Source organism: Clupea harengus, chromosome 4, assembly GCF_900700415.2.
Source record: "Clupea harengus chromosome 4, Ch_v2.0.2, whole genome shotgun sequence".
Taxonomy (NCBI): domain Eukaryota; kingdom Metazoa; phylum Chordata; class Actinopteri; order Clupeiformes; family Clupeidae; genus Clupea; species Clupea harengus.
The window spans coordinates 10,844,417-10,857,107 of record NC_045155.1 but is presented as its reverse complement, the minus strand read 5'-3'; the positions used below and the strand labels follow the sequence as shown (position 1 = coordinate 10,857,107).

Here is a 12,691-nt window from a genome sequence, read left to right as displayed (position 1 = left end):
TCAGAAATCATAGTGTACTTACATGTATGATACATGATCTTTTTCACACAGGATGGAAGTCTTTTTTGACACAGCAAGTAATAATCAACAAAAGCAAGGCAGACCATAAATCTTCACATGACTTTAGGATATAATGGAGTTTTTTTCAGACTAAAATATATATACATTCGTAAAGAATGGCTGTTTTAAAGTCATGGTAAAAGATGCGCAAAACTCCGGGATCCATTCCACACAATGAGCTATTTCTCTCTGTAACTATTTAGAGATTAAAGCATAAACGATTCTGTGTTAAAACACCATATTCACCTCAACTGGTAGAAAACAATTAAAACAAGTTAAATCCAACAGTAGGCAGACAGTTTTAGGTCATGCAGAGAGCCAGAGGTGCGAAGAAGTCTGTTTGCACACAGCACACATCTTCACCCAGCTACTGTTTATAAATACAGTCATTAATTACTTTCAAGTAGCATAGTCTAGAAAAGTTCTACGGGTATGAAAAAAAGAGGAAGCGAATAAAATTAAATTGTACAGCAAGCAGGCAGTTTGGGGTCATGGTGACGGGGATAAAGTGGATGAGGAAGATGGAGAGGAGGAGGAGGAGGAAGGGGGAAGAGGGCTGTGTGACTGAGATGGACAGAGGGAGAACGGCTCAGCCCTGCCCTGCTCAGGAGCAGCAGCAGCAGCAGCAGCAGCAGCAGCAGCAGCAGCAGGAGCAGTCGAAGCACGGTGCAGTCAATTAGAGGCGCTGTCATATCCCCAATGCTTTATTGGCACAGCAGCTGCAGCTGCAGCCGCACCACATTTCACACATCACTTCCACACGTTTTTCTCACACACACACACACACACACGACCCCACATGCGCCCCCCCCCCACCCACACACACACACCCCAACATCCTTCATCTTTGGCTAATCAGCCATTTTAATCATACTCATCTGTGATCCCATTCGCCCATGCCTGCCATTCTGCATTTCATCCTCTCTCTCTCTCTCTCTCTCTCTCTCTCTCTCTCTCTATATATATATATATATCTCTGTCTCACTATTCTCTCTCTCTCCTTTCTTTCCTTATCTTTCCCCCACTCCCCCTTAGTCTACCAATCCCTCTCCAGTTTTCCTCTCTACCCTTTTTCTTCCTCCCTCCCTCCCTCTTTCTCTCTCTTTCTCTCTCTTTCTGTTTTTCTCTCTACCCTTTTTTCTCTCCCTCACCCACACTGATCTTCACATACGTAAGCACTTGTGATAACTCACCACATTCCCATAGCAACCATTCTTCTGGTGAGGCACACACACACGCACACACACACACACACACACACGCACGCACGCAAGAGGGAGAGAAAGAGGGAGAGAAAGAGAGTTTGTATGAGTGTGCATGTCTATTTCTGTGCGCCCACCAGGTTATGGGCGTGAGCGCGGACACTGTAGAATCTGCTCATTACTTGGCCTCTTCGGTCAGCGCTGAGTTTTTGCGTCCACTTGCATTATTCCACCAATATTACATCATTCTTCAATTATAATTACAAATAATTGGGGGAGAGGGGCTCCCCCCCCCATCCAATGTGAGTGAGTCATTAAAACATGACTCGAGAGCCTCCTAGTCGGTGCTTGTGTCCACCCTGTTCGGCCGAGCGCTCAATAAACCCGGGTCAGCACCAGTCATCTGAGTTCAGTTGGGTAATTAAAGCCACCCCCCACCCCCAAACCCTTCCCCTCCTCCCCTGGCCCTGGCTCTTTCTCCCCAGAGTTTGATGAACAAAAAGAGACACAGCAGAACAGTCTGGCTACAGCCCTGGGTCTGACGGAATCTGCCGGAGAGGCGTGAGCACGACATGGTCGTCCGGGGCCAGCACTCAGGAGCGTGACTGAGCCCTGTCAATCTCATTTCACTACAAAAAAAATTGAAAAAGGGGAACAAAAAAAAAAACTTCAATGTGTCAGTGAGGCACACAATGTCAAATGACGCCGGGGGAAAATATCAAAACAGCTCGGCCGTGCTGCCAATTTCACCTACGATTATTTCATTTAACTCTGACATAAACCCTCTCAGAGGCCCCTTGCATCACATTACACCAAACCAGGTCTCTCAGCCTCCCCCTGTCATAAATATTCAGATCAGGAAATGCACACGGCATGGTCTGTAATAAACCTGATTTCCTGACATGAACGCATGACTGAGCTCATCTAATCTGCCAAAAAAAAAAAAAAAAAGATTACCCTGGAAAAAAAAGTTCCTGTGGCAAGTAACCCTCCCAAGCTGAAATTAATTATTGCATAACATTGTTAAAACTACTTAGACGAAACGATCGCAGTGAAAAGAGGTTTTCGTGTGAACATATGCACCGTTCATCTGTAAGCTGTAATGCTCTCATTACCCAATTCAGTCAGAACACTGCACTGCACTGCACTGCACCATTCTCGTCCCCGCCACTGGAAAACCATGTTCATGTGAACGTGCTGCAAGCATTTCTTTCACCCTGATATCCCAACGCGAAAGCCGTTTCACACAGTGTATCCAGAGGTTAAAGAGGAACGTGTTATGTGGTATGCTGAGAGAGAGAGAGAGACAGAAAAAGAGAGGAGCTACTGACTTAGTTGTTAAGGGCAACAGCACAAGATGAGGAGGGCAGTTGCCGCAGTAACTGGAGCGATTGATGTTAGACTGTGGTGTTTTCGGAGACACACACACACAGCTGATTGAGAGAGAACTCTGAGGAACATGTCCTCTCCTTCTCTCCAAGGGTCACGTTCCCTCTTTGCCCACTGTCTCTTTGCCTCACATTCTCAGATGGCCAGAGAGAATGAGAGAACGAGAGAAAGTCAGAGAGAGAACTGGGAGCTTTTCTGTAGGTCAAGACTAGGGGAACTCATTTATCACAACACTATTCCTATCCCTGCTGTTGCTAATTTAGTCCTGTAACAGTAAGCTATATGAAGCCACACATGTAAGAAGTATGGGTCAGCATAAGTCAATATCACCCCAAAGTCCTTAGATTCCAATGTTAAACAAACTAGCCAGGAGTCTTTCCAAGTCATTCAAAGCGAAAATTGCCAGAGACTAAGCATTTTCTGGCAGACAACACAGTTTAATATTAAAGTCAACCATTTTAGTTTTACCATCAAAACATCAAGCAGTCCGATATTAGAAAGCAACTGCGCTGCAATGTGAACAGCATGCCCAAAAGAAATAGCCTACAACTCCAATTAATTCACACAAACACACACACACACACACACACACACACACACACTCACAAACACACATCCATACACTCAAACACACACCCATACACACAAACACACTACGCTAGGATGAAACAGCCTTGGTGTAGGCCAGTATGCAACGTTAGGCTCAGGCACGGACCCTGAGGTGGATTAGTACTACGCCTCGAAACAGAATAAGCCTCTCAGGTACTTAAACACAGCAGTGGAACAAAAGCTTCGGGCGGCCGACTGGCAACCAGCCTGAAAGAGCTATTTTAAATGTGGAGGAAAAACCTACGGGGAGAACCCTGAGTGCCACACATAGCGGCCGAGCTTGTGTTTTTTTTTTTTTTTTTAACTTGGGGAATAAGGTTGGAGTAAGAATCGAGCAGTGTGCTGATTTCATTAATCAACGTGACCTTTCATTACAGGATTCAGCGTTAATAATTGAGCACTAGCATAATGCAAGCTGCACTACAGGGCCCAAATAATGATCCTATTTATTACAGTGTCTTTGTAATATCATTGGTAAGTGGACAATTCAATTTGCATTATAGAAAACAGTAATAGACGGTGGGGAAATTAAAATGAGAAGAGATTATCTGCCAGGGTGGTTGTCTAGCACCCATTCTGTGGTCCTTTATTGGGGTCATTTTATGTCCTTATCCTTCACCATGGTGTGCGCAACCTTGTCCTTCAGACTGCTGTACGGCATGACATCAGTGCAATGACAAGCCCTGCACAAATGAGTTGCCAGAAATGCATTTATAAAATCATAACCGGTGAAGCGCCACAAATATGATGCACCCTGTTGCTGTTACACAACAAGCAATTTATTTATTTATTTGCTTTTTTTTTCGCAATAGATTTCATCTAAGGTGTTACCATGACAACACATCATTTATCCTTCAGGATTCTGGTTCATTTCTATCTAAGCTATCATGGAAGTTTTAAAACAGTCATCACTCTGGACTGTGTCTAAGATATAGATTTCAATCATAAGGCTGGAGGGTGTGTGTGAGGGGAGCTGGGGCGGTGGGGGGTGGGGGTTGTGGGTGGGGGGCAGGTGGAGAGTGTACAATCAAAGTGCCTGAAAGAAGTCTGACATGTCATACACTGCAGATTAAGCGCGTCTGACTAACTCGTTTAATTATGCACTTTGACAATCAAAGCAGCCACCTACCCATATCAGAAACACTGACATCTTGAAGGCCTTTCAACAATGCATAATTAGCTAACATGTCATCAAAAGCCACAATCAGGTATCAAACCTAAGGCTGAGAAAGAAAGAGAAAATAAACATGCCTACAATCTCTTTGAATTCACACACACATACACTCTTTCATTTCATCACACACACTCAACCCTTACTTCCTCTGTCTCATCTTCGGTTTAATATCCCACCATTCCTGGATAGGTCATGAGCGAAATCAATGGCAAGGACATAATGCATTCTTATTGACCCATATAATCCCATACATTTCCAGAGGCAGAACTCAACTCCAGTGCTGGCTAATTCCAGTCATGATCCAATAAACCTTCCCTATAAGTTGCTGTCATGGGCAGTGTCTGATATATAGAACAGGTTCGTAAGAGCAGGAAGAAAACGAAGAGGGTACAGACCTGCCCTTGCTGGAGTCTCCATCTGGCCTATGGGTTGAACAGGAAAGACATTTACAAACGGAGGAATAGACAGAAACAGAGATAGAAAGAGAGAGAAAGACAGACAGACAGACAGACAGGAGAAGTTATTTACAGCAAAAGATGATTTATTTTACAATGCACAAACATATAAAAGTAATATACAAGGGAAAACATTGAAGTGGAAAGTAAGGTCAAATGAATGTCACTTTGTACTCAAGTGTGACTTGAGAATATGAACATTTATTTTTAGAAGCTTCACTACAGTATGGGGAGGGACTGTATGCTTGCTCTATATGAGGAATAATACCTTAATAGCCCACGTGGGAGATGCATAATCTGTTTAAGAATGAATATTGAAGAGGAAATGAAAAGTTATTATAATGGCATCTTAAACCATTGACGCCACTCGTATATCTTGTGCTTGACAAAGGCATGACAGATCATTTTGTTATAAGTAATTAGAGGAATCCTTTGTAGTAACACAGCCAGATGTGTAATACAGGATTAGAAAGAGACAATATGACTATCATCCTTCACAAGCCCCATAATATCTTAAAATTCCTTCTTATTTTATTGGGGGGAAAACAGCCATTACGAACCCTACATTACAAATGGAAATAATATGTGGATTTCCTTTTTATTAGGTGAGGGCAGACTTGGCTAAATGGATATCAGAGGAATGACAGACATGGATGAGAAGGCAGAGGACAGTAAAAGAGGTTGCTAATACTGTATCACTGATTCTATAGTCAGAGCTGGAGGAACCGGGTGGATGGGGGCCGAGATGAGTTTGATTAATAGTTCAGAATCAATTTGGTCAGGGTATAGGGAGTCCCGATCGACATGACATCCAAGTCCCCTGATTTATGTTCTATTAAAGCGTTACCATAACTGTATCGCTCACTCTTTGACAGTGAGGGTGTATTACTCATTTGGATCATATTCATGGCAGTAATTGCCACCTACTGTGGACAAGTGTAATTAAACTCAGGTCACAGTAATTATTCCTGGGACTAATCTCTCCTCCACACCCCATCCACCAAAGAAAACCGATACCGATACTATATGGTACTGGTGCGGTGCATAAAGGTAAAGGAATGTATTTATCTTATGTATCTGAGGCAACACATTTTAGGAATAAATATGTATACTAGCACTGTATACCAGCATATGTATACCAACACCATGTTTGGTTCCAGACATCCAGCTTTACCAATAACTACGTCAAAACTTCAGTGGATCAGCTTGGCAATTGTTTAGTTTTTTACTTTTCAATTGATATATTGCTGATGGTAAGAGGCTGTGGACATCATACATAGCTGTTAGTATTGAAGGGGAGAGAGAGAGAGAGGGAGGGAAAGAAAGATGTAAGGTAAGAGACAGATAGAATGAGAGAGCAGAGAGGGAAAGAGATAGAGAGAAGGTCAATAAAGAGATACATTAAACGATCTAAAGAGAGAGGGCGTGGGGTGGAGAGAGAGAGATGAGCAACTGCAAGAGAGAGGGGGAGTAAACGACCCCCTGTGACTCAAAAACAACAAGGAACCACAGTGGTGTGCCATCTGCTCATCTCCATGGGTGGGAGGGGAGAGAGAGAGAGCGAGGGGGAGCCACATGCACAGGAGCTCCAGGAAATCAAATGGGAAACACTCCACAAAAGAAGAAGAAAAGACACAGTGAGATTCCCCCTCTCACACATGGTGAAGAAGATCCCATGGAAACACACTGAAACCTTCACAAAGTTAAGCTTTTGAATGAAAGGCATTTGCCGATTTGGGTCACTTTTGGGTGTCCGATGCTACTAGGACTGTCTTTGCGTGAGTTTCGTGTGTGTGCTTGTTTGTGTATGTGTGTAAATGTATGTCTTTGTGTGTGTGTGTGTGTGTGTGTGTGTGTGTGTGTGGTGTGTGTGTGTGTGTGTGTGTGTGTGTGTGTGTGTGTGTGTGTGTGTGTGCGTGTGTGTGTGTGTGCGTGTGTGTGTGTGTGGTTAATGTAGATGTTCCAAGGCAAAGAAGGAAGACCTGCTGTTGAAATGACTAATTGCATTTGCATGGATTTTTTATCTCTGAGCTGTGGCAGCAAAACAAATAACTCCTGTCCTACTCAAAGATGCAATTAATCAGAGAATCTAGGCCTGCTCTCCATAATGTCTCTGAAATCCACAGAAAGACAAAAAAAACGATCAGCTTCCAGGATCACAGTAAAAGCTGCACGTCTTGAGTATTATGGAGTGAGCTTAGATGGAACATGTTTGATAATAAGAAGGATCACAGCATCTCTGTAGCCGCCCAGATAGAAAAAAGAACATCTCCCAGGAGAAAGAAGGGAAAAGCACTCCATTTATCTGAGCAAACACAAGGCATTTAGCTAGTTTCCCATTTGAGAAGAGAGCCACGAGAGAGAGAGAGAGAGAGAGAGAGAGAGAGGCTGAAAGAGGGAGAGAGGGGAGGAGAGCGAGACAGAGAAAAGAGAAGGAGAGAGAGAGAGAGAGAAGAGGGAGAGAGAGAGCAGGGTATTTAACTTGCACGGTCTTTCTCGATGCTTCATCTCCATGTCACTCTCCCACACAAGCAGGAGCACGGAGCTGGTCTTCCTCTCCACTGCATATTAATCACAACTTTCTCTCCTACACAATGTGAGCATCTTCCTACATACAAATCTCACTAAATCTCTAACACAAAATGGCCCCAATCCTTTTCCTAAGCACTGTATTTCTCTTGCTCTCTCTGTCTCTCTCGCTCTCTTTCTCTCTAAATCAAGACTTGGTGGTACATTTTCACCAGCCAAAAAATCAATCAGACACTTAATACCAATTAATCTGTTTCAGACAGAAAGTGAAGAAAACTGATCCCACAATATTGCACCACGTGCTGTGTTGAGTAGACAAGCACAGCAATTCATGTTTGAATGTTTTGGTTTCTTTTCCCGATTTGTTCTGCAGCAACTCCTGAAATTCCACTGGCACACAGTCACTGTCGCTCTGCCACATCACGTCCATACACAAAACTCACACCTTTGTCCATTGCAATGTAGTCAATAGCAGAAACTGTTAGCTAAGAGTATTCCTGCTGGAAATGGTGCCCTCTTTCTGCACTCACATCCGGAGGAAATGGCTGATGTTGCCTCATGTTGCGGCTTATCATCAGCATTTCACATCTCTGCGCCTACTACACGTGTCACCTTCTACAACTCCACCTCACTGACTTACTGCCTGCTCCAATTAACACAAACATACCCAAACGTCAAAACTGTGTGCTGTGCTATGCTATGTGTAAATTAAAGTAGATTTGTTCTTAAGTGCCATATGAAAAAAAGACCAGTGAGAGAAGTTTCTGTCCTTGTGTACAGAAAACCATGATGTTATATCTTATAATGCACCAGTGCAACAGACCAAGAGACCTTAAACACAGGTGATTAAATGTTGCTTTTTTTTGCTGTTCATGTTGTTTACTCTAATTACTCTCTAAGATTTGTGATAACAGTAATCAGCCCCTGTGTCCATGGAGGTCCACCCCAGAAGGTAGTCGCCCCGATGCAGTTAACAGCCCAGAGGGGTACTCACTGTCTGTGGAGAGTAGCGGCCGAGCTGGTGCTGGAGGTGTCATTGCGCTCCAGTCTCTCCCTCTCTACAGTGATGGGTCCAGACGACACCACCCGGCTCAGGACGGTGTGGGTCCGGCGGTCTCGCTGTGGCACCGGCGGAGGGGGTGGCGGTGGTACTGGGATGGGCGCACTGTTATGGGCCTGGATGGGATGGATGGGGACAGGAGGCGGTTGGCAGACGTGGCCCACAAGTAGACCAGAACCAATGCTGTCGGACACGCGAGGCTGCCTTTCCAGTTTGAGGTCCTTGTTCTCCTGGCTGAGCCGGTCCAGCTGGACCTCCAGCTCCTCAATGCGCCGTCGCTGAGTTTCCAGAAGCTTCTGCTGGCTCTCGATGATGTTGTTGAGCTCCAGGAGGTATTCGACGGCCCGGTTCGGGCTCTCGGGGCTGCCCTGACCTCCAGCATCCATGGCTGATGCCCCAGATGATTTCCGCTCGCCTCACAAACAAAACGTACGTTCACCCTGAATTTGGTGCTCCCCCCCCCCACACGCTCTGTAAGTGGGGGGGAGAGGGAGCGTGCTGGAGAGGTTTAGAGGCAGAAGGTGCTCTCTCTCTGTTTTTTTTTCTGTTTCTCTCTATCTCTCTCTCTGTCTCTCTGAGGCACAGGAGTACCCTTCCTACGTCTACAAGAAATTCTCACTCAAAAAGAGATGAATATTTGATGAGGCAACAACCCACACAACAAGATCCCATGCAAATCTTTAATTAGGGAGAAGAAAAAATATGAAAGTCTGTGACTGACCCGTTTTTCTTTATACTTTTGTCACATTTAAGTCCACGCTTTTAGGGTCAGAGGCAAGTGGTATCTACAGTGAGTGAGTGGATGGGGGTCACAGCTGGGAAAAGACGCGTCTGTGCATTCCAAGCCCATACACACGTGTTTGGCGGGAGAAAAGAGTGTCTGCTATCACTTCCATGGCTCACAATTCAACAGCAGTATCCACTAAACACTTGGAACCAAAGTCTGAGAAAATGGCGAGCGATATCTGCCAAAGGTCTGTCAGCTGGTAGCTATGAGGGATAGATGGCAGTTCAGAAAGCATATGTCTGTCTATACCCTATTGGCTCAAGAAGCACTTCTTTCACATGAAGTTAAATGTCAAATGTACCCGGAAGAGCAATATCTTTTTCCGGCTATCCACTCTTCGTGAGTCATTCCTTGGAGAAGTGGTTTCGGGACATTTCCAAGAAGCCTCTGAGCCATTCTTGAAACAGTGATGACAAGGGAAGGACAGCAGAACAAGGGCAAAAGTTGATCTCCAAAAAATCCACTGCAATACCAAATTAGCTGGTTGGTTTGCGCATGTCTGAGGATATCTGATGCCGAGCTACCCACCTCCGCCGATCACTCACTCTCTTGCCTCCCACATTCTTTCAACTCCCCATCCACTCTCTCTCTGAACATTGCCTCTCTATTCAATTCCCTTAAATAGGTGTTTGAGTATTCATCTAATTTCCCACACCCACATTGTTTGCATTGGGGCTCTTCCTCCATGAATTCCCTACACCAGCTCCAAGGAATGCATTACTTTCCATGCCTCACTCTGTCCATGTGTACTTAATCTTCCAGCTACGTGCATACTAACACCGCTGAGTCTTCAGAAAGCTGAAGGAGGCCTCTTTCACAACCTCTCTTTTTCTGATTTAAGCATCAAATGGACCAGCCAGTTTTTACTTTTTAGCACATACCTCTTTGAAACGTCCACATTTCTATTCTTGTTTTGTTCTATTCTATTTCTATTTTGTCCTAAGGAATGGGGGAAGAAATCCTGGATTAGTACTGTTGTGTTTCCCTTTGCAGCAAGAGCGAAAAAGGCGAAGACACAGGGAAATTATTATTGATCACGTATTAACATATTGTAACGCTATATAGACTACAGTTCTCTAGTACTTTCATTTATTCTCTCGTTTCATTCCACCTTGTGTATCAACAACTGAGAGTGAAATTTTGACTATCTACAATTATTCTGTAACAAACGAGTGCAAAGGTGTCTCTGGTGCATTGATCCAGCTTAGTGCAATTCTGCTTCTGCTGAAAAACGCAGGATACAACGAGGGAGCAGAGACTAGGCTACTAAGTCCAGGCAAACCGACACGCAGCGACCGTCCACTACACAATAGAATTACATTTGGATGTAACAAGATATGCTACCTGATACGTCCAATAGCTACCATAACTTTCGCAGTGACACGATTCACTGACACTTTGAAATCAGCTTTCATAATTGATGTATATCCTTACGCAGATCAGCTTTATAATTATCCCTTGCGATATCCCTTGCAATTAAACCTTTCACCCTTGGCAACTAACAGTATAAATACATAAATTGGGCAAATTAAAGCTGGTCATATTTACCCCCCTCTTCTTCAATGTCTATTGAGGAAGATGCATTGTCAGAAAGCACTAGTCCTTGTTCGTTTCGATATAAATGCATTGACGATAATGAGTTTGCCTCTTCCCCACGGTGTCTGCGCGACTCAGCTGCACCTGCCGCTCCGCTCCGCCATTCTGTTGCACCGCAGACTGTCCAATTGCGCTTCAGTTCCTCCTACCCCTTGCTGGCTTACAGAGCTTCTGCTAGCCGCAAGTTCCTCCAACAGGAGGATGGCTGCATGCGGTTGAGCTTATTGTGTCAGAGGAACCGGTTTATCTTTCCTCCCAAAATCTCAGACTCTGTGGTTGGCAAGTAACGGTCATGTTAACGAAACTATCCCCCATGCGTCGGCCATTTTGGAACCAGCAGACACTTAGCTCACCGGGGAAGGCTCTGTGGTCAGAGCCGAAATGAATGCAGTCTCTCTCTCTCTCTCTCTCTCTCTACCTACATCTCTCTCCTCCTCCTCTCTCTCCCCCGAACAACTCAAGATGCAAAATGCGTGGTGCATTGACTCTGCAGAAAGCAGAGATTTGCCCTGCAATTCGTTCCTTTCGAGTGAAACGCAGTGTCCTAGAAACATTCAAGTCCTTTGATTCTAGAGGACTATCCCTATGGGTATAATAGCCTAATTTTAATAAAGGGGGAAATATAGTTACTGATGAAAGCCGTATAGGCTACTAGATTTGTGTGTTTCTGAGAAGGACACAAAGAAGCCGTTATTGTAAATCCAGGTGAATGTCCGTTATTTTTGGAAAAAAAGGACTCTGTATAACTTTCACGATGTTTTCTAAACAAAGTTCAGGAGGAGCCCATAAGGATAACTGACAGCCATCAATCACCCAACTTCCGCTTTCCCTTGGAAATGTAAACCCTCCTCACCGGTCACGCGCTCCGGTATAGCAAAGTCTCCCACCTCCTCCCCATATTCCTCTTTTTAACTAGTATCCCCAAGCTAACATTGCCCTTACCCATAGGGGTGTCAGGGGACATGCTCACACGCGAATTCCACGGTGGGCACCCCAGGAGAATGGCCAGCTACCAAGCCAAACATGCTTATAATCAGCGCCCATCAAGCATGGGCGAACTAGTGAAATCAGTGGAAGCTTAAAAACTTGAGGCATGTCGTCCTCAAGTTTAATAGCACTGTTTTTGAGCCTACGATTCAATCAAACTATCACTATCACCTACAAATTATCTTCCATTTTATTACAGTATTTTAAAAAAAAATCTTTTCAATATATGGGATGTAAATGGCTTAATTCCCACTCTATCCTTCAATAGCCATGTTCCGCCTACACATTTCCCCACTCTCTGTCTTCTCCCCTTCTCTCTCACTCTCTCTCGTTCTCACACACATTGGCATGGAAACACACACTTTCTCTATTTCTTTTTGCCTTTCACTCAAAATGTCTTTCATTACTTGTCACAAAGCCTCTCGGTTTTCCTTTTTCCTCAGTCACATCTTTTTCCCTCATACACACACCTGGTTAGAACTGTTCTTTCAGGCACATCTGGAATTCACAGGATGTCAACATTGTTAAAAGAATAAACTATGCTGTATAACACTAATAACTGCATGAAATGGAACAGTACAGGTTTGCATTGGGGGGAAAACTGTACGCTTAGCTAGTAAAGCATGTAGTTTCACTCATGTTCAATGAGGCAGCCATACAGCTTTGTGAAAGAGCTACTGTGTGCTCAGCTTAAAAAGCTCATTGATTTTAATATGTAGGCTATGGTTGATGTGAATGCAAGAGACGTAATATATCGAGTGATGTTAACCACATTTAAGTGCTTCAGTGGTTCATTAGGACATTTGTGCACTTGGACTTTGTCCAGCTGCCTTGAATTATCAC

At 44.2% G+C, this 12,691-nt stretch overlaps 1 protein-coding gene across 1 annotated transcript in view; it reads right to left on the bottom strand.

Annotated features, from left to right (window-relative positions):
• Nucleotides 1–11,230, bottom strand: part of LOC105898897 (IQ motif and SEC7 domain-containing protein 2-like) — a 64,450-nt gene extending 53,220 nt beyond the window's left edge. The window contains exon 1 of the mRNA XM_031565518.2: nt 8,413–11,230. Within this exon, the coding sequence (XP_031421378.1) occupies nt 8,413–8,864 (452 nt within the window). The 5' untranslated portion in view covers nt 8,865–11,230. The remainder of the gene's footprint in view (nt 1–8,412) is intronic.
• Between the last annotated feature and the right edge of the window lie 1,461 nt (nt 11,231–12,691).